The 22605-nt window shown below is 38.8% G+C and overlaps 1 protein-coding gene across 16 annotated transcripts in view; it reads left to right on the top strand.

Annotated features, from left to right (window-relative positions):
- Positions 1-22605, top strand: part of camk2d1 (calcium/calmodulin-dependent protein kinase (CaM kinase) II delta 1) — a 108743-nt gene that overhangs the window by 21071 nt on the left and 65067 nt on the right. For all 16 annotated transcript variants that reach the window (XM_008434849.3, XM_008434851.3, XM_017310420.2 and 13 more), the window contains one exon: positions 12183-12242. In XM_008434849.3, the coding sequence (XP_008433071.1) occupies positions 12183-12242 (60 nt within the window). The remainder of the gene's footprint in view (positions 1-12182; positions 12243-22605) is intronic.

Here is a 22605-nt window from a genome sequence, read left to right as displayed (position 1 = left end):
TACTTACGTATTTGTGAGCCTGACTCTTTATTATTGAATTTAATATAATTTCAGATTTTTGTATAACTTTCCTTCAGGTTAACTTGGAAAGTGAGCTATTATTGTTACGAGTTAATTTTCTAAACTACAGAAAAGTTATTGTTAGGGAAGCTCACCTGTGAAAAATAGGACTGATGTTGATATGCGATAGTAATACTGATGTTATGTTATTTTTACCAGTGTTTTACTTGATCTTTTTTTATCCGATTACTCAATTAATTGTAAGAATAATTGATAGATTACTTGATTACTAAAATATTTGTTAACAGCCCTAATTTAAACCTTGCAATATCACTGCTACTCAATTTCAGTAGAATATAGCTGGACAACCATCCAGCTATATTCATGAGAAGACCTGTTGTTGTTGCTGGAAAAGGACAGTGCAGTGGTGGTAAATGCTGACGAACGGTTATGTATTGCATGGCCTTAGTAAGACACAAGTTGCCCGCTGTGACATGGACAGGCCAGATGAAGTGGTTCTGCTTTTCATAAGAAAAACTCAGATGGAGCAAAAAGGTGACAGCGAGAGGCGAGTCAGGTGGGTGGTGTTAAATAAAGGCCACTGGCAGAGAATGTTCTTTTCTTCACCACAGGTGGATGGGGTGTGAATGGCATGTTATCGACTGTTATGTGTTTCTGATGTCACCCACCTCCACTATTCACCTTTTAAATCTCATATTTCAGTCTGAATTTGGTGCATTTATGTAAATGTAAAAATTAGTGACGAAGCTTATATGTAGATCCCCTTTTCAATTAGAGGGCAGACTCCAGTTTTATCTCAGCTTAATCTCTTAAACCCTCGCTGACTGCAGTAGTTTCCCTCAGCTCTCATTACATTGTGTGCGTGTGTGTCTCTAAACACCCATGTATTTTCCAGTGAATTTGTGTTCCTTGAGCTGAACTGGAATGTTGTCACACCGGATTGTTGGTAATTTTGCAAGTGCTGGCTTGCAGAGACCAAAAGACAACAGAGGAAGGACTTCTTGCTGCCTCTAGGGAGGTTGAGTCTGCTTTTAACCTGGAGTTGCTGAAGTGGGTTTACAGTGTGTTCCAGTGTGTCTGAGCTCCCAAAGGAAGCTTTCATGGTGACAACATTCAGCCTGCACATACACAGCATCATTTTAGGTCTGAAAATGCCTAAAACCCTTAACCACCAGGAGTTGAAACTGTTAAAACCTGGCTTACCCTGTGCCACTGCTCACATCTGTGCTACTCCCAAATAGAGTCTAACTAAAAGTGAGCAGCTCTCGTGGTGCTGCAACTCTTTCATTAGTATGTAGTGGGGTCCCAGTCAGCTGCAGAGCACATCTTGTTTGGGTGAGTATGATGTTTGCTGCCTGGTTTCATGCTTCCTTCCTCAGCGTATGGGGTTGATTTGTGTTGCAGCCTTGTGTAAATCAGTGATGCATGATGTTTGAATATGTGAAGCAGGTGCAGACCTCTTTATGCTCTGGGGGGAGGAAAAAGCAAATCTGTTGGGCTGGATGGATGCTCTTTGTGCACCAATGAGCAGTTTGGGTGTCCAGACCTACCCACAATCAGATGTAACCCAGTTATCAGCCAAGCTTCTGCTAAACAGGCCAGTATTATCACCACACCACAGTCTTCAGTTATTAGTTCCTCTTATTTCTTTTCCCTCTGTCCTGTCGGGGAGAAAGAGAAAAGATTTTCCCTCTTATCTTTTATCTCAGAGAAGTTCTCATTCTGATCTTTAGCAGATTAGAGGGAGGAGATCAGATTTAAGGGCTGGTCCTCTTCTGCAGGCACTAGCCTGCGAGGAAAGACTGGGATTTTCTGGCTTCCTTCACTTTTATTTGCTGCCGTCAAAAGCTGTCAGTGGATTCACTTTCTAGTGCGGATATGCTGCACTTTCAAAAATGGGGCAGTAGATGATGTAATACGAAGTTTTGTGTTTAAAAGATGGAAATATAGAAATGATCCTTCAATGTTTCACAGTGCATTCCGAAAAAAAGTGCATCCATTTTGGTTTTTGAGGTTTGCATCAGGACATAAAGTCATCTAGTTATCGAAGATTAAAAGGAGATAAATACTGTAGCTCACAGAATAGACTTTAAAATACTACTGATGGTTTATAAATCAATCAATGCACCACAATACATTAAAGATTTGCTATTGTTTTACCCAAGGATGTAACTTTGTGTTGCAAGTTGGTGGAGACGAGGAGCCGGGGGGCGCTGATGCACCCAGTTACTGGACGACCTTTTCTTTTTAAGTTCTAAGAATAATCCCAAAAGTGACATGTGAATGCCAGACAGTCTTATTCAATAAATTAGGATATATGTCCTAATCAGGCTTGTCAGATTAATAGTACCTTTTGAAAAAACCTTTAAGCAGCTGTTAAACATACTACGACATATAAATATGTTAAGACGTTAGTAATCTAATTAATCTATATAATGTCTTTCACTTAGTGATGGAACTGCAGTGATGTGATTCTGACTCCACAGATGTCCTTCAGTTGGTTGGCAAAACCTTTTGTCCTGCTGACTTACACACAGCAGATGAGATCAAATCTGTCTTTAATATTTAGCAAATATTAAAAATGCAAAACCTTTTTTGGGTCTGGTTGGAGCAGTTGGTGAGTAGAGTGACCATTGATGTTACTGGATTCTATAAAATGTGGCTTAAAGCTAAGACACTGATGTTTGGATATGTAAAATATATATTCTCTCTGCATATAAATCTATAGTTTGGCTTCTGTCAGTTCTGTAAAGAGGCTGCAAAATCCCGAAAGCGTTGTTTAAACTCTTCAGGCAGAGATGAAATATCTGATACTTACCGCCTCGTTTGTGCACTGACATTGCTCTGTGGGAATCTGGTCATGAGTTCTTGCAGCGCTGAAAAGTGTGCAGTATTGGGTTGGGTCGGCGACAGGTGTCTCTCAAACAGTTGCAGCTTGGTTCCAAAGGCTTTGATGTGCGAATATAGTTGGCTTATGACTGCGTCTGGTCCCTGGAGACTGGTGTTCAGGACATTAAGGTGCTTTGTAACATCAACTAGAAACCCCAAATCAGCCAGTCACATAGGGTCACTTAGTTCTCGCATAGGTTGTCCTTTTTCAGCCAAAAACTCACCGATTTCTTGCCTAAGAGAGTAGAAGCGTGACAATGCAGAACCCCGACTGAGCCTCACGTCAGTGTGATAGACAACATCTCCATATTCCGCATGAATCTCGCTTAGAAACTGTTGGAACTGACGGTGGCATAGCGCTCTGGAGCGGATATAGTTAATAGCCTTTCTCACCGGTTCCATAACATGTTCGTATTGGAGATGTTCAGCACACAGAACTGCTGATGAATGATACAATGGAGTTTTACAGCTTTTTACCCCCTTCTTCACTTACTTTGTTTCTTATTAGTGTTGCTAATCCACTTCGTTCACCAGTCATGGATGGTGCGCCGTCTGTAATAATCCCAGAAATTTTATTCCAGGGGAGTTTCATGTCATCCACGGCAGCGCAAACAGAAGAGAATAAATCTGTTCCTCTCGTTTGGTTTTTCAGGCTCTTGAGTTCAAGTAGATCTTCGGTAACGTTCATTTCGTTGCCCACTCCTTTAAAAAAAATAAGTAACTGAGCAGTGTCAGAGGCGTCTGTGCTTTCCTCGCAAGCTAGTGAAAAAAGGTGCTGGGGGGGCTTGAGCACCTGCCCTTTTTGCTCCTTGCCCCCAAGTGCCCTTTTGGTCCAATTTATTTATTTATTTTTCATTTTTTTGTATGATTATTTTCTAAGCCCTCTTCTGACACATAACATGTACTAAAATTATTATTATTATTATTTTATTATTTATTTTATTTTTTACAACATAATAAGCCCTCCGGTCACCTTGTTACCTTTGACCTTTTGCCCGTGACACATGACGCAGTTGCTTCTCGCGCAGTGAGATAAGGCGGCTAACTGGAGCTCAACGTAGCGAACGTTCCAGATTACAGAACAGTTTTTGGTGAATTAAAAAAAACATTTTTGGTGAATAAAGTGGAGTAGACCTGCTGCTTGTCAGATGATGGAAAACGTTGAAGTATCGTTTCTGCTTCAGCTCGGAGTCGCGGTTTAAACAGAGAGGTAATGAAATACAACAGACACTGACAGGCCTCTGCGTCTGCCTTTCTCTGAAGAACTACTGAGGGGAGGAGACAGCCAGGTGAGGAGAAACTGTTCTTATCTATCGATTCACTATTTTTATCAGACAGACATTAGGCTGTTGTTGTTGTTGTGCTATTAGCTAGCTGCTAGCTAACGACTTTGCTAGCAACGCTAGATATGTAAAAGCTTCTCCCCAGTATCTTTAATGATATCAGTCATTCTTCAGTATCGCTTATGCAATAAGGGCACATCGCCCGTCCAAAACCGATCATCTCCATAATGGATATATGTCGGATCTTCTAATTTCCTTTGCTGCATAATGTACATTTCATTTATTCTACCTTTAGGTAAATGTATCTTGAAGGAGAATAGCTCTTAAATAAAAGTCCAATAAGGATATTAATTTAGAATTAAAAATAACTCACCCTGAATTACCATGATAGATATAATGAATGTAATAAAAGTGACATTAATGAAGGGGAAAAACTCAACCCAGACATTAAGTTGGGTTGAGTTGAGCTGTATATTTTTGGAGCTCCCTACAAATGATTCACTCCTAATTGTTACTGGGGAAATATGTCATTTATTGTAAGAGAATTTTTTTTCCCAATTATTCAATGGGGGAAATAAACCGAACCTCAGTTAAGTAAAATAAAATTGTAATCAAAACTTTTGGAATTGTAATAATTTCTTTTCTAAATAACAAATCGTTTTGTTTAAAAAACTTTTTAATTAAATAACAATTTTTTGTCTTGTGAACTTAAAAAGTTATTTTCCAAACATAAACTTTTATTTGCACACATCAGAAATCTTTTGTTGTGATTTTAGTCTCTGCTCACGACTCGTGAGAATCACAAGCAAAACTTTGAGTCAAACAAAAACTTAGAATATTAAGAAAAGATTTCTGACATGCACAAATAAGTTTGTTTTGCATGAGACAAATGTGTGATTTAAATGTTTTAAAAAGTTGTTTTTAAGCAAAACTCAGTAGGCTTTTCTCATGGTGACATTCATTAACAATTCAATATTTGCTTTTGTTTTTCTCTTTTTTCTGCAGTTCCATGTTAAAGTTTGCTGCAGCTCTGCTTTCCTGAATGGACCGTCTTCATCTCCACTGCAGCAAACAGGCAGCTCTGTTTTATAGATTAAAGTCACTAAAAGGTTGCTTTGTGCCCTTGTTTATATTTTAATAGTGTAATTCTGTAAAGACAAAATATGTCTGGTGGTCCAGCTCTGATTTACATATCTTGCTAAATTGTGGGTTTGAATATTGCAACACTTTCCTATAACAAAATAGACCTGCAGAAAGAAATTACTAGTAAAATATCTTACATAGGCATAGTTGTATGCTCTATATGGAGATGTTCGTTAGCTTTGATTGTGTATCTCACAATTTTGTAATTTATCATTGTTTATTAAACTCTGAAAGCTGTTTGTTAATATTCTGTCCTAGAATGAGGTTAGATGGGCCCTTTTTTTTGAGCTCCTGCCCCTTTAATGGTCTCTGCACGGCCCTGATTGAAGATGCCCTTGATGCCTGAGAAACACATCAAGGGCATCTTTACCCTGGTTTTGTCAACCAGGACATGCGTTTTGTCCTGGTTGACAAAACACATGGAGAATACGTTAAGGGGTATTGGGAAAAACATTGAGTGGCTCAAAAAGTTTTCATTCCAACTAAAGCCGGACAATAAGACTTTAGATGCTGATGCATAAGGTGAAACTTATTGGAAGGGGCTGGGAGGTCACAAATCTGAACCATGCAGTCCCCTCTCTGTCCTCCTAGATCCCTCTTCACATGTGTTCTTACAGCGTTGGAGAATATTTCATAAACTGTTGTATTACAGGGTGGCCCACAAAAAAGTAGTCTACTTTTTTTAACTTTTTTTTTTTACTTTTCGTACACTTTTCAAAGTGTACGCTAATAACCCAAAAACTTTACAGCAGTTGAAAGACAATATTTGGAATGCAATTCAGAGCACTGGTGCCCCAGAGTTGCGTCGCATATATGACAATAAGTTAAGGCCAATACTGCATCGACGCACATGGGGATCATTTCCAGCACTTTCTGTAAAGCGTGAGTGAAGTTCTTTCTTTCTTTACAGAAGGCCACCTTTCTGTAAAGAACGCAGTAACGCAGGCCACCCTGTATTTAGTGCCTCTCTTTGTTTTTATAAAGTTTATTTGATAGGGACAGACACACATCAATATAGACTAACTGAATAAAACATCATCCCATGTTTGCATCATGGTGCAATAGCAACAGCTGATTCACAGCACTTGTCCCTAGTTGGGCTTTAAAAAAGTAACTAAAAATTGTAGCGATAATCATTTAAAATAGCACAACATAATGTATACAAACTGAAAAATGTAAAACATCAAAAATGGTTAAGCTCTGTTTTTGACATAGCCAGAGTTTTGCTTGAGTTTTGAACGTACTAAAACTGGAGTCAGACTTTAAATGAACAGGAAGTGAGTTAAAGCTGCAGATCCTCTCACAGACTGAGCACTTTGAGCAAAAGTGGTTCTTCGAAAGAGAACCTTACAATTTCCATCTAAAGCTGCTCTGGTAGATCTGCTGTTGCCCTGCAGTCTCTACGCTATCGCTTAATGGTGCAGGTGCAAGTCCATTTAAACACTTAAAAATCAATTTTAAAACATTATAATTTAGAAAATTTGTAAAATCCAAAATGTCAAATTTAGCCAAAATGTGACAGTGATGGAATCTAATCGGCTTTTGATATAAAACCTTTAAGGCCCGATTATAGAGACTTGCTAATGGTTTGAGTAGTTTGACTAGACTGAGACCAGACAGGAGCTCCGTAGGTCAAATGTGAGGATCAGTGAGTTCAAAAACATCTCTGCACAGTCAAGTGTCAAACAATGTCTAATAATTTTAAAAGGGTTTATATTCGATCTAAGTTTTGCAGATTTTATCAACATGGCTCCTAAAATTTAACTGAGCATCCTGAATTATTCCTAAATATTTTTCTTGTGATACTTGTTAAGGCCCGTATTGATCTGAATACTCAAGGACTGTAATGATATTTTCTTGATTGAAAAGCAAAAGCACTTTGTTTTCTTTGTATTGAGAGTTAAGCAAGAATCCTTTAGCCATGTCTTTGTTTTTAACGCTGCAGGCTGACTCCTATTTGCATGAGCCTGGAATTGGCTTAACTCATTTGAATAACCAGTTGAGGGGGAGTGAGAGGGCTAAAATTAGATTTCCCAGAAACCAAAGCCATGTGGTCAGCAGGACATGTCTGAAGTGCGATGAAACAAAAAAAAAAAGAAAGAACATCATCCACAATGACATTGTTTTTAAAACTGTTTGTTTTTGTTTCTTAATAATGAATATCAGCAAAATTCTTGTACATTCTGTGAGGTCCTGTGTTCTGATGATTTCATCCCATTCCAAGTGAATTTGTATCTGAAGAACTGCGAACAGCACAGATGAGCAGCTGAGATATAATAAAGACATTGATTTACTGATTGTCGTCGTGATTCTGGCATTTGCATGCATCATCAGTCTGACGACTTACTGCAAGTCAGTAAATTGAAGCAATCTGCTGGGTTTCATTGGATAGAAAATATTTGAAGCAGTTTCAATAATAAACTAAACTTGAGTGTAGGGGTTCACCGATTACAGTTTTCTGACCAATCACTGATTACTGTTCTTTAAGAACATGACCTGCGGGTTCAATTTTTACCCTTTTTTCTTTTTGTTTGAAACGCCGCAAAATATAGCAAGAAAGTTGCTGGATTGGTAACAGTGGGGTGACTACTGTTAACTGCAAACATGACCTGGTGCGCCAGTCTGTCGGTCAAACCTTTGTCACAACAGAGTAAGAGGACAGTAATAGATTTTTAGACCTTTGCTGAGGTAGATAAAGTTGAGGGATAAGATCAGCTTCACATCACAAATCTCCCAAAATTCAACAAATCGACTGGGCCTATACATTGGCACACCCGTACTACACTGCGTTGTGTTGAAGAAGATTTTAGGTTATAATATATTTAAAGAAAATCTCTGGCTCAATCTTCTGCTCACAGATCCCAGGTTCTCCCGGCGGGAAACCACACAGTGGTTGAGTGTTGACGTCACAGAATTTCAGAGTTTAGTCAAATAGAATACAAGGTATGAAAATACAACAGAAACATACATTCATTTACCCGAGACAAAGAGGAGAGAGGAAAAAAACAGCAAAGATGCGTCTTTGGAGAGTGCTGATGCAAAAGCAAAATAAAGCAGCAATCTGATTTGTTACTCCTGTGTACAAACTTTTATAGTAAAGGCATGTTTTTCCTCATTAATATATTCAAATAAGGTGTACCTCTGTTTGACCAACTGGAAGCTGTCTTTGACCCTCTTTAAAGTTAGAAGCTCCCTGCAATTTGTTTCCAATATCAAACATCAGTTGTCCCCTTTGTCTAAACAAAGTGGAAGCAGAGCTTCTCCTCCACTGGCCTGAACTCCTGCTGTTTTATGGCGTTTCACAGATCAGTGTGAAGCTGGAACTTCTGATTCTTTCCCACACAGACAAAGGGCAGATCAGAAGATTTAGCAGGCAATCTGCTGTAACTACAGGTAACATAAAGGTCAAGTTGGCAGAATAAATGATTAATCTGAAAACTATAATTAGTCTATTTCAATCAAGACATGTTAAGTTTTAAAACTAGCATATTTTAAATTTATTTTCTTAATTGTTTACCAGGAATCAGATAATAATATGTGGTGTTTACTTTTAATCTAATCTTTTTGACTGAATTTATGGATTGAATAGATTACATATTTCTCTGTGTAAAGTGCCTTCAGGCAGCCTTTGTGGTAAATTGTTCTATAAATACATCCTATTGAATAGAGTTTTAATGACCAGGTTTTAGAGAATATGAACAAAAATCTTTTTATCATTAGTTTTACTTCACATCTGTAACAAGGACTTTGATTTTTGGACTAATAATAAAGGACAAAATTCAGCAGCAATGTGGCCTCTCTTCCTCTGCAACTCATAACAGTGGTGCTGAAGTAGAGCCAAAATTAAGACTATTAACACACCTGTGATAATTGTAGTGGTAGGATAAAAACATTTTGAAGCTAGGTATTGATCTGATTCAGTGTTTTTGAACCACTGTTGTGCCGTGAGTGATCGTCAGGTGTGGCGTGGAAATTATTCAATTTCACTACGGTACCGTATTTTCTGGACTATAAGCTGCTACTTTTTTCCTAAACTTTGAACCATGCGGATTGTAGCCCGGTTCGGCTTTTCTGTGGATTTTTCTTCAACCACCAGGGGGCTCTCTAGCAGGAAGTGAATCATTAGAAGTCAAAATTGTAAATCAAAGAAGAACGCGCTGATTTTCATTTAGAATAGCGGTTCTCAACGTGGGCGGTACCGCCCCCCAGGGGGCGTTCAGAGGACGGCAGGGGGCGCTGGCGGACATTTTTACAAAAGGGGGGCGCTGGGATGCCTTTGGGGGGCGTTTGGTCGAAGGTAAACTTTACACCTTAAATCCACAACAATACCAGTTTAGACTTTGAGCAACTTGGTAAAACTGTATTGTGTAACATTAAATCATGCTTGGCTGCAACTGTATCGATGGCAGCTCTTCTTCTATTCAGTGTTTGTAGCTTCATGGCTCCGCATCAGTTCAGCGTTACACCGGCTGAAGACGCTGCTGGGATTCACTTTGTCTGGTATTTATGTAGCTACATATGTTATGGCAGTTCTGTGATCATGTCAAAGCATCAATTTATATTAAAAAGTGTTTTATTTCCATTTGAAAGCTGCCCGCTTCCATGGAAGGACAACAGAAAATCGCTCTTATAAACATGTAATTACTAAAATCACGATACCCTCACTTTGTATCCCGCTGAAAAATGAACCCATTTAAATAAAGAAATCCCTCCATGGGTGATACCACGATAGAGAGCATTCATTTTATAGCGTTAACACGGAGCTGTAAGTGGTCCGGTATGAAAAGAGATGATAGAACAACACAGCACTTTTAAATTTCAAGGTTTATGTCAGTCTGCCTTTTCCCCATCGATATGTTTCCCGACCGCCCTGCACCTTAGGGAGTTAAAAAAATAATAATAATTCGCGCACATTGCGTAAAACTCTGAAACAGGAGAAGCAGGACATAAAACGGAGCGACGAACTAGATGTGAATTATGACATAAAAACAGAGAATCCGACGCTGAACAGTGAAAAATCAACACATGATGTGAAACACATGACGATTAGGCAGCGCATTTCTGAATAAAGAGCACAATGTTTGATTTTATAGAAATGATTCTGATTATTTTTATATTGAAATTGATAAACAGACACACTTGTGTGTTTTATTAAAGAATATATTTACATAATTCCATAATTTAATGTACATTTAACATTTCAAGACAAACAAATAATTTTCCTGTATTTATTTTTTATACGTTATTGAGAAATGACTTTTGATTTATAAATTGTCAAACATTAAACTACATATTTTTCTTACTTTTTTCCAGAGAATCAATATTTATTACAGTATGTCAACTCTGCTATTGACAGCAAAGAGTGAAAATAATTCTAACAGAGAAAATTATTTTTATTTCATTACAAAAGCTACATTATTACACTAATACTGTGTAAATATAGGCGGCTACAGAGTATCTTTATTTACATTTTTGGTTGGTGGTGTGCCTCGTGATTTTTTTCAATTAAAACAATGTACCTTGGCTCAAAAAAGGTTGAAAAACACTGAATGATAACCCAGTGGCTGGCGCAGGCAAATGAGAAGCAGATTTCTGTTACGCCTGTCGCAATAAACAATAAATCAATTAATCGTACAATAAATGAAAGTTACCAACCTCATTTTATTTTATCGGCTTATCGTTTCTTCCTGCCTTTTTCTCTTTCTATTGATGACACTGGATGAAAAAAGGCTCAACTCTGGTGCTCTCCGCTGATCCTCCCTTCCTCATTTCTTTAGCGTAATGCCCAGCTCTCACTACATGATTTTAGAACTGTCTGCTGATTGTCGGCCCATTTTCAAAACCTGAGAGATCACCCACTAGCCGACAGAAATCCTATGTTTAACGGATTCGATAGGGTTTGATCGTGCCGTCCAACAATGGGCACAAAATAATGGCTACAAGTCAAGTTAACTAATTTTAAAATCAGGCATTAATCAATGCTTTACTAGAATCTACCTGTGATGCATGTGGTTAGAGTCAGCGTAAAGTCCTGACTGAATGAAAATCATTGTAACCTATTTATGTCACGTTAGCAGTGAACAGCTGACAAGTTACCAGGTTTATCAACTGCAGTAGGAACTTCGCTCCAACTCCTCTCCTGGTGGTTTCTGTGGATATTCTTTTCACGGATTATTGAATAAACATGAATGTTGTTTCCACATATCTCCAATGTCCGCTGGACTCTGGGTTGCGCTGTGTCAGCTGTTTGGGATTCTCCTCCGTGGTTTCCCCTCAGAAAGCACGGAGGGGAATCCGTCTATGCTTTCAGTGGTTAGGGTTAGGATCAGCATTGCCTGTTTATTGAATTGGAAAACAAATGTTCTCAGTGACTCCTGATAAACATCTGAGCCAGCAGTTATGTCCTCCACAGTGGGGGTGGAAGATGATCCTGTGGTTTACTGTTATCTGGACAATTGTCTATCATAACTATAATTAAGTGTAATAATACAATAGGGTTTGTTATTTTTGCTATCTTCTTCCACTGTTGGTGTCATGAGAGCATTAATATATTTTGATCTGTTCAAAAACCAGCTTAAATCCAGGTATTCTGTGCCATTTAACTGTACAGAGGCACTACTTGATGTAACTGGTTATCGTACTTTAACACTCTTAAAACTCTAATGTATATTACAGACTGTCATGTAAACATCTGGAGCCAATACTAAAACTAACAGAAATGATCATTGGTAACACTTTGAGGGGGTGGGCATAAGACTGACATGACACTGTCATAAACATGACATAACCCCTGATGTCACCAAATTTCATGGGGACTTGGGTAACGCTTTTTTTCTGTCCCCACAGATCACCAGAAGCTGGAGCGCGAAGCCAGGATCTGTCGCCTGCTCAAACACGCCAACATTGGTAACTGATTTATTTTCCAGCTTACTGCATCTCTCTGTCTTCCCTTACTTTGTGTTGTACTCTTGATGACCAACATAGATGTTGAAATGGACAGCCTTCTGGTTGGGAAGCAACATTGTAGTCATTAGTTTCTGATCTGTGTAGCTAAATGTTTGATTTGATGCTTGTAGAATGAAAAGCTTCAGTTTATCTTTTTTAACTCAGCTTTCTGCTGAAGCTTCTGTAAGTTTTCCACTTCATCTTCAATGACACATTGTCGCTGTACTCTGGCCAGTCGTCATGTTTGAAGCTCTCCATCAACTGCTGCCATTCTAAGACTATCCATCCTGGATGGTGATGCAGGGATGCCTTGGATTACAGTCACCACATCACTGTCCAGCTCAGTGTACATGTCACTCTTTTTTTTTGTCATGTGACAGTGGGCTTCGAGACAGACTATCAGAAGCGACAGGGTTTTTCCTGGTACATACGAGATCCAAACCTGAAGCAGTATAAGTCTCATGCGAAGACGCTGACACCACCAGGAAACGTTATCGTGCTGTGATTATTACTAATGGTACCAGTGGTTTGTGATCAGCTTCCAGAACTGATCCAGGTCACAAAAATATTTGTCAAGCTTCTCATAAAAAACCCCACAATGCCAACTTTATTTATAAAGCACTTTAAAACAACCACAGCTGATACAAGTGCTGTACACTTTGTATCAGTGTACAGCACTGATACAAAGTTAGAGGTTCTGAAAACATCAGAACCTCTAACAGCTTCTGTGTTTTTAAAAAAATAATAAAAATAAAATAAAAACTTAGTTTAAAAACAAACGCATACAATTTAAAACTAGATCCCGCTGCTGTTGAAAGCCAAGTAAAATAAATGTGTTTTAAGACTAACTTTAAAAGTTAGGTAAAAACCCAGGGTTTACCAAAGTAAAACCAAAGTAAAGCCATGCTTTACTAGGTCCCCCACCACGCTAAGCTTAGCTTGTTTTATTTTTAGTAAAATTAATAATTGAAAAGATAAAAATAAATATTCAATTTCCTTTTTCTCCTAAATCTTAAAGCCAGATTGTGTCTCTGTTGTTCATAGTTTCACTCGCAGAGCAGATTTATTTCTAAAAGATACGTTTATAGTTTATGCATTTAAAGCCGGAGAGCAGACCAATCACACAGCTGGTACCTCTTCTCATTGCCTCACTCATCATGCAGGGGCCCCTCTTCCTGCTGAAAACATCAGAACCTCTAACAGCTTCTGTGTTAGATTTAGTGAAATCTGGGAGAGGGGGAATAGTTTCATTGGCCAACATAAGAAGCAATAAGTTATCATTTATTAATTTGTATTTGTGATCAAATGCAGCACAAACTCAGAGATTAAACTAACATCAGATTGTTGCTTTGATAACAAAACGGTAACACTTTATTTGAAGGGGTGTGTATAAGACTGACATGACACACATGAGATAATATCTGTCATGAACATAGAGAAGTCTTTATGACTTCTCTATGGCACATATCGTTTCTAAAATGCTGTATTTTTCCACATTTCCCACATTTATCTTCATTTGTCCCTTTTTATTTCCTTGCTGCTTACTGTGTTTTGGTTTCCAATACATGTATCTCTTCTTATGGTGGACCTCCTCCACTTATCTCTCCGACTTGGCCTGTTGGCTCACCTGAGCTGCCACCTCTTCAGATTGTTTGGTGGTCTGTATCATTTGTGCCAACGTCAGACTCGCCATCAACTGCAGCCAGCAGGAGAGTTCTTTATCCTGTATCCTGTATCCCGACAACAATGCAATCCTGGACCTTTTTTTAAAGGTTTTGTTGGCTCTAGTGGCCTTTATTTGAAAGTAGTTTTGCCAGGAAAAAGGGTCATGAGAGAGGGGGAAGACATGCAGCAAGCATCGCCAGGCCGGGAGTCGAGCCTGCGACCACTGGCATGAGGACTAAGGCCTCAATACATGGGTTGTGCGTTGCCCCTGCGCCACCACAGTGCCCGAACTCACAGGTTTCTGGTAGGTCATACAGCACTCGGATGAAACACTGAGCCTTTTCTACCTGCCACTGAACACGCTAGTGAAAGCAGGCTCTCTCTCTTATATTTCTCTGGGATAAGAAATATTCATCAAACTTCTCCATAATGATAGAAAGATAATCACGGTCCTCCTTTGAGCGAACATGAATGATTTATAAATCATCTCTACTTCGCTGTCTACAGCATAAATCAGGCAGCTCAAAAGTTAAACTGTCTGCACAGCAATAGAGACCTGCTTCTTAGGCTACATTCCCACCTTGTAGTGACTCTCCCTCCTGCCCGGTTGAACTCACTGGCTACACTCCTTCCTCGGCCTTTAAGAACGAGCTGCTATCTGCACTCCGGGTTGAAATCAAAACTGAACTCAGAGAAACTCTGACCGAAAACTTGTCGAGGACTAAGGCTGAGCTGGCAGTGAAATCAGAATTAACTATCAGTCTTACAATCATTCAGCTGGTTGCACGCTTGAAGGATACTATGGGCGAGTTAGAGACATCACTCTACCTGCACCGATAACATCACAGGCTAAGGTTGAGCAGCCATCAGTGGATCTGAAAAGATTAGACACTAAATGGGATAACCTGGAGCCCAGATCTCACCACAATAATATACAGTTGATAGGCATTCCAGAGAATTTTTCCACCTCTTCTACAGCCATCTCCACTTCGCTTAATGAGGGTTTTCAATTGGAGAAGGAGCCCTTGGTGGACCATCGTACTCTCCAGCCGTAACCTGGAGAAGCGACCTTGCCCTATAGTGGTCCACCTGCACTATCACTTGGAGTGTGTGGACATATTGTGCCGAGCTACGACCCAGGTGCGGTTCAAGATTGGAGACATACACTTCTCTGTTTTTCCTGACCACACGCCAAAGACGTTGTATTATTGTATTATTGTTGTATTATTTCATGTCCCAATTCTGTTCGTGAATATATATGCCCCCAATTTTGATGATCCAAATTTTATGCATGCTATTTGAATGCCTTCCCTGTTTAGATGATAATGTCCTTATATAGTAGGCGAGGATATGAATTGCGTCATCGATCCCAATCTAGATCACTCTGACCCACGTAATTTGGTCCCTTCATTAATGTCTAGATCACTCTCAGATTTCATGTCAAAAAAATGGTTGCATTGATTCCTGGAAATTTTACAATCCCCTTAGCAAGGAATTTTCTTTCTTTTCCCACTTGCATCGGTCTTTATCTTGGATTGATTACTTCTTTGTCGACGCTAAGCTAATTCCAGAGGTTCCAGCTGTTAATTATCACTCTATTGTCATTTCTGACGATGCCCCTCTTTCATTAGAGATCAAGTTTTCTTTTCAACATCCATATGCAACACCTTGGAGATTCCATCCTTTACTTCTTTCAGATGAAAGGTTTAATACATTTATCATAGCTAAAATCGATTATTTTATTGCAATGAATCAGAATGAGAGGGATCCAATCTCGCATTCATTACTTTGGGAATCACTTAAAGCAGTGGTTTCCAAACTTTTTCTCCTGGGCCCCCCCAGTGGTTTCCAAGCTATTTCTGGGTCCCCCCATATGGCTTGCAAATAGTTGTCTGGTTGAACGATGTGTGTGAGCGAAGGGGGTGGGGGCTGTGGATTCTTAGAGACTCCCTGTTATACTCAGCCCCGGCTCCAGACGAACAAGAGGGGGGAATCAGCTTTTTGGGGGGAAAATGAATCGTAGCTGAACACAGACAACAACACCAGTAGCATACAAGCTACTTGTTAACAAGCTTTTGTGATGTATTGATATTAGCTAGTTAATCATTTTTTAGCTAGCATTAGCTGCATCAACAGTCTGTTAGTTTGGGGGAAAAACTGTGAAAAGTTCTTTGCGTTTTGCTTGTTTGCTGCTGTTGGGAATGGAAATCCCGATCTATTAATCATAATTTGTATTGACACACGGAACATAAAATCAGCCAAGAAAAGCATTCAGATTTTACTTATTTTATTCACTTTCAGCGCTGAAAGGAGACGCTTTAACCATTACATCTGAGAAGAGTTTCTAAAAAAGTCTGTAGCGTCTGAGGAGAAGGAGGAGGGCAGCTGATTATATGGACTGAAGACACTCCCTCAAATCACACCATGCCTCTGTGGCCTGAGAAAACATTTCTTTTCCGTGAGAAATGAACCTTGGTGTCTAACAGAATCAAACATGTAACTTTTTACTGTGGCCCTTTTGTCTAACAGCGTGTGACTCTTTCTCGACCTGGTAAAGCGTCTCAGCACTGCCATGATTCTAACACACCTGCGTAGCTCTGCGCAGCAGCAGCAGCAGCAGGTCTCCTTCGCTGCCATACAGGTGTAAACCCAGCGCAAACGTTGTAGCGCTCATGTTGCGTTTAAAGGCGGCTCAGAAAAACATGTTACGACGTGTTAACAACGGATTAAACGGTTTTAACTGCTGATAAAAGTGACAGAAGACACAGATATGGGAAGTGCAGAAGCTCCTACTGTATCAAATTGACATAGGAATAACAGAGTTGGCCATTCTAAGGTAAAAACCCAGCGCATACAGCGTTCAGGTTTTTTTTTTCATCCAGATGGGATGAAAAAGGAAGGGAGGGAAGAATATACACTGCTCAAAAAATAAAGGGAACACTTAAGCACTTAAGTGAACACTTAAGTGTTCCCTTTATTTTTTGAGCAGTATATTTCACACGCACAAATAATGAATTTACAAACTACAAAAAAATCAGAGGAAGGGAATATTAGTAACTGGTATTGGAAGAGAACACTGTGTCAATGTTTAGAAGATACTAACATCTTCAGAAGTATCGAACTCTCCAGAGAGAAATATTATATTTTGACACACGTATCAAATAGTATATATGCAAACACATTAAACTCTTCATGTCACACTTTGAGACGCTACGATCAGATATCAAGCAGCAGAAAACAACAGAGTGACTTTCCGAGATCAGACCTTGGTTAGCGGGGTAAACACACTCCACCCGTTCGCTGAGCCTGGAGCCGCCTGGCTCCGTTAGCTACACTACGCTACTCCGGAGTATATTTCAAAGAAATTGCATGAGCTAAGTGTGTAGATGAAGCTATGAGGATTACTTTCTAGCCTAAAAACATCTTTAAACAACTTTTTGTGACAAATTAATAGTGTACGTATATACCTTTATTTATTGCTGCTGTGCAATGGTGGCCATCTTGCTGGTCCAGAGACGAGACGGGTATGGCTGCAGGATGGTATGGAAAGCCACTGCCCCGTGCTCTGGTCTTTCAAAATAAAAAAAACAAAACTAAAAACTCAGGCTAACCATTTTTCTGGTATTATTTGTTTCTCACAGGAGCATTACTTAAACTGACTTGTGGCTGGCAGAACAGTATAGAGCCTGAAACCTGAAAGGAACAAGCTTGTCTCCCTGCAGCCTGCACAATGTGTGTGATACTGTGTAAGCCAGACAGAGAGAATTTTCGGGACAGACCGCTTGTCAAAAATGAAATCATGAAAATCAAAACTGACCGCTCGTTATCTGTTTTTTCGTTTAGTGCACTTAATGGGAAAACGGATAAGGAGCCAAAAATTCGATTTCCGATTTTGGTTTAATAAACGAAAAATAAAAAATCTAGTCTATTTTCGTTTTCTTATTTTTTATTTCAAACGAAAAAACAAACTGCCTGAAAATACTTGGACCGGTCACTCTACTATTAATTCAATTTTTAATTTCATTTTACTCCTCGTTATTTAAATCTGAATCTCCAGCTGATACCACTGAAATTAACATGCTTCTTGATGGTCTCAAGTTCCCTGTGATAAACCTAGATGTTAGTAGGGAACTTGACCTGCCACTAACCATGGAGGAGATTGTTACTGTCATGAGAAGCATGCAAAGCAATAAAGCTCCTGGACTGGATGGATTTCCTGTTGAATTTCTTTTTTAATTTCAGGACAAGCTATAAGGAATCATTACATCAAGGCAGTCTCTCCCATACTTTAACACAAGCCTCTATTTGTCTCCTCTTAAAAACAGATAAAGATCCTAATCTTTCTAGCTCATACAGACCTCTCTCCTTAATAAATGTGGATGCTAAGATCTTGCTAAAGTTTTAGCACATCTTTCGGAAAGTATTATACCAACTATTATCTCATATGAGTGAACTGGATTTGTTATCGGGAGGCAACTATTGTTTAATATCCATGCACTCTTGAACATTATCTATCCTAAAACCACCTAAGTACCTGAAGTGATGATCTCGGTTGCTGCTGAGAAGCGTTCGACAGAGTTAAATTGGACTATTTATTTGCTGTTCTAAGGAAATTTGAACTGGGAGATGTATTCATTTCTTGGATATGTCTCTTTTATACGTCTCCTTGTGCCAGCATTTCCTACAATGGCATTCAGTCCTGGTTTTTTTTTTGTTGTTACTTTTCTGTGGCCCTAGACAGGGATGCCCGTTATCCCCTCTCTATGGCTAGTTTGCCCTAGCCATAGAGCCTCTGTCAATCTTCCTAAGGTCTTCCAACACTTTCACTGGAATTTCCCATGTAGGCACCGAATTCAAACTATCGCTTCATGCTGACGATTTATTGCAGTATGTCTCAGATCCTACTCTATCCATTTCATCAATTTTATCTGCCTTTCAGAGATTTGAATCTTTTTCAGGCTATAGAGTAAATATTGCTAAAAGTGAATGCTACCCTTTCAATCTGGCAGCATTAAAATTTTCACACTCCGACATTCCTAGTAAGTTGAACTTCTCTGGCTTTAAGTACCTACAGTCATGGCCAAAAGTTTTGAGAATGATTAAAATGTTAATATTTAGAAAGTCTACTGCTTCAGTTTTTATAATGGCAATTTGCATATTCTCCAGAATGTTATAAAGAGTGATCAGCTTAACAGCAATTAATTGCAAAGTCAATATTTGCCTAGAAAATGAACTTTATCCCCCAAAACACATTTCCACTTCATTGCAGCCTTAAAAGGACCAGCTAACATGGTTTCAGCTCCATTAACACAGCTGTGGGTGTTGATGAGGACAGGGCTGGAGATCAATCTGTCATGATTAAGTAAGAATGACACCACTGGACACTTTAAAAAGAAGCTGGTGCTTGGCATCATTGTTTCTCTTCTGTGAACCATGGTTATCTCTAAAGAAACATGTGCAGTCATCATTGCACTGCACAAAAATGGCCTAACAGGGAAGAGCAGCTGGAAAGATTCACCTCAGTCAACAATCTTATCACATCATCAAGAACTTCAAGGAGAGAGGTTCCATTGTTGCCAAAAAGGCTCCAGGGCGCCCAAGAAAGACCAGCAAGCGCCAGGACTGTCTCTTAAAAGTGTTTCAGCTGCGGGATCGGGCTACCAGCAGTGCAGAGCTTGCTCAGGAATGGCAGCAGGCAGGTGTGAGTGCATCTGCACGCACTGTGAGGCGGAGACTCTTGGAGCAAGGCCTGGTCTCAAGGAGGGCAGCAAAGAAGCCACTTCTCTCCAGGAAAAACATCGGGGACAGACTGATATTCTGCAAAAGGTACAGGGAGTGGACTGCTGAGGACTGGGGTAAAGTCATTTTCTCTGATGGATCCCCTTTCCGATTGTTTGGGACATCTGGAAAACAGCTTGTTAGGAGAAGACGAGGTGAGCGCTACCACCAGTCTTGTCTCATGCCAACTGTAAAGCATCCTGAAACCATTCATGTGTGACGTTGCTTCTCAGCCAAGGGAGTCAGCTCTCTCACAGTCTGGCCTAAAAACACAGCCATGAATAAAGAATGGTACCAGAATGTCCTCCGAGAGCAACTTCTCCCATTCATCCAAGAGCAGTTTGGTGATGAACAATGCCTTTTCCAGCATGATGGAGCACCTGGCCATAAAGCAAAGGTGATAACTAACTGGCTCAGGGAACAAAACATAGAGATTTTGGGTCCATGGCCTAGAAACTCCCCAGATCTTAATCCCATTGAAAACTTGTGGTCAATCATCAAGAGACGGTGGACAAACAAAAACCTAGGAATTCTGATAAAATGCAAGCATTGAGTGTGCAAGAATGGACTGCTATCAATCAGGATTTGGCCAGAAGTTGATTGAGAGCATGCCAGGGAGAATTACAGAGGTCCTGAAGAAGAGGGGTCAACACTGCATATATTGACTTGCTGCATTAACTCATTCTGTCAATAAAAGCTTTTGTTACTCATAATATAATTGCAATTGAATTTCTCTTCTCACAGTCAATTTTTTTGCTTTTGATGTCTAAAATTAAATTGGACTTCCAAAGATGGAGTAGTTTACCTCTCTCACTTCTTGGTAGAATTAATGCAATTAAAATGAACGTTTTACCCAAATTTCTATTTTTGTTTAATTGTCTCGCACTTTTCTGCCAAAGCACTTTTTCAAAACATTGGATCAAACTATATCTAGTGTCCTATGGCATGGAAAGCCACCCAGTATCGGCAAATCCAAACTTCACAGATGCAAATCTAGCGTTGGATTGTCACTTCCAAACTTCCAACTGTATTGTTGGGGGGCACATATCTACAAAATTTCATTTTGGTTTAGATAGATGGACCGCTCATGGTGCAAGTTAGAGGCACAGTCGTGTTCCTTGTTCTCTCTAAATGCTCCTCTAACTTGACGACAAACGATTTACTGCTAATCAATTGACTATTTTAGCATTTACTTCCTTATTGGCAACCCTAGCCCTCTGTTCCTGGATTGAGTGTTGCCCCTCACCCTTTTTTTTCCATTTTCTTTTAATGCTTAATTTTCCTTTTTATTTTATTATCTTTACTTGGTGTGTACGTAGATGGATAGAAAGATTCAACTTTATTGTTATTGCACATGTCCCAAGTACAGGCAACGAAATGCAGTTTACATCCATCCAGAAGTGCTTAAGCGAAGTTATAAATATAAATATATATGATGATCTAAAATATCATTTGATTATCATTTATCATTGTATCGTACAAATACGATACAATGTACATGTCTACAGTTATGACTGGGGTAAATATACAGTTGTGAACAGACATATACAAAAGTATGTACAAGTGTATACATGGTATGCAGTATTATTATGATATAGAGTATTAATTTGAATGTTCAGACTAAATACCTACAAACTATGACTGTGGTGAATGTCCAAGCAGTAATATACATATGTTGTAGTATTATTAAAAATACAATATTGGTGCAATATTCAGACTACAATATATACAATTGTATAATCATGGTGAATATATAAGCAGTAAGCAGTAGTATACATATGGTATATATGCACAAGTTATGGGTGGTTGCTAGTATGTGTATGTAGAATGCAAATATTTTGTTCTTTTCAGTTATGTAAAAAAACAAACAGAAACCTCATTGGAGCTGTGTCCTATGCGGCAAATTTGTGGCATAAGTAATACAAATATTTAAAATATATATATCTTAATGGTGGAGAATCAACTTGCTGTTCCAGAAAAACCATTTATCCGCTATCGTTATTGGTCATGTTAACTAGCTTGTGTATTCATGGCAGGCTTTGTTGTTGTGAGCCAGCTTTAGTATAGCAGAGAGCAAGGAGAAAGGTATGAGCAGTGCATACACATGGGTGATTGGCAGTGCTAAATCCCTCCAACAGGCTCTGGTTTTCTGTAGATAACAGTAGGACCGTAGGGAGAGGGCAGAGCTCTATTTTATTTTTTTCATTTCCCCACTGATTGTAGCTTGTTTTTTATGTTAAAAAATCTTATTTTTCTATATTTTTAACATAAAAAACATTTTTAAATAAAAGTTCAACTGCAACTTTTATACTTTGCACCACCTTGATGGTTGGAAAACCTAAATAAATCAAAAGCAAGTATACTTGTTGTTATTTAATTCAATTCAATTCAAAAATACTTTACTACTCCCAAAGGGAAATTGAATGTTGTAACTCATTAATTTTTCAGAGTTATTGTAGATGCTGTTTATTTATTCAATAAGTTAACTGTAAAAAGTATTTTTTAATTGAAAATGTTACTTATTTTGTTAGTTTTTGATTAAAGTGCAAGTGCAATTAATTTCAATTAATTAATTACCAACTCTGCAGTTAACTTTATTAAAAATTTTAATCAAGTCCCACCACTATTTATTACAGTTATGATGAGGCTATCTATGACATGTATTTGTTTTTTATTGAGAACATGTAGGAACGTTGATACTTTATATCATTATAATAATTTACTGAACAATGTCCAGTGTGGTGTCGGACTGAAGCAAATCATACAATGACATCTGCTGTATTCAGTTGAGGTTTGAAGTGATAGGATAACAAAGTATGAAAGATGATCTACTTTCAAAGTATGCCTAACAAAGTAGACATACTACCTACTTTGGTAGTAT

The sequence above is a fragment of the Poecilia reticulata genome, chromosome 18 (assembly GCF_904066995.2).
Source record: "Poecilia reticulata chromosome 18, P_reticulata-male-v2, whole genome shotgun sequence".
Classification (NCBI taxonomy): Eukaryota; Metazoa; Chordata; class Actinopteri; order Cyprinodontiformes; family Poeciliidae; genus Poecilia; species Poecilia reticulata.
The sequence above is the reverse complement of the archived record's forward strand: the minus strand, read 5'-3'. Positions and strand labels throughout refer to the sequence as shown.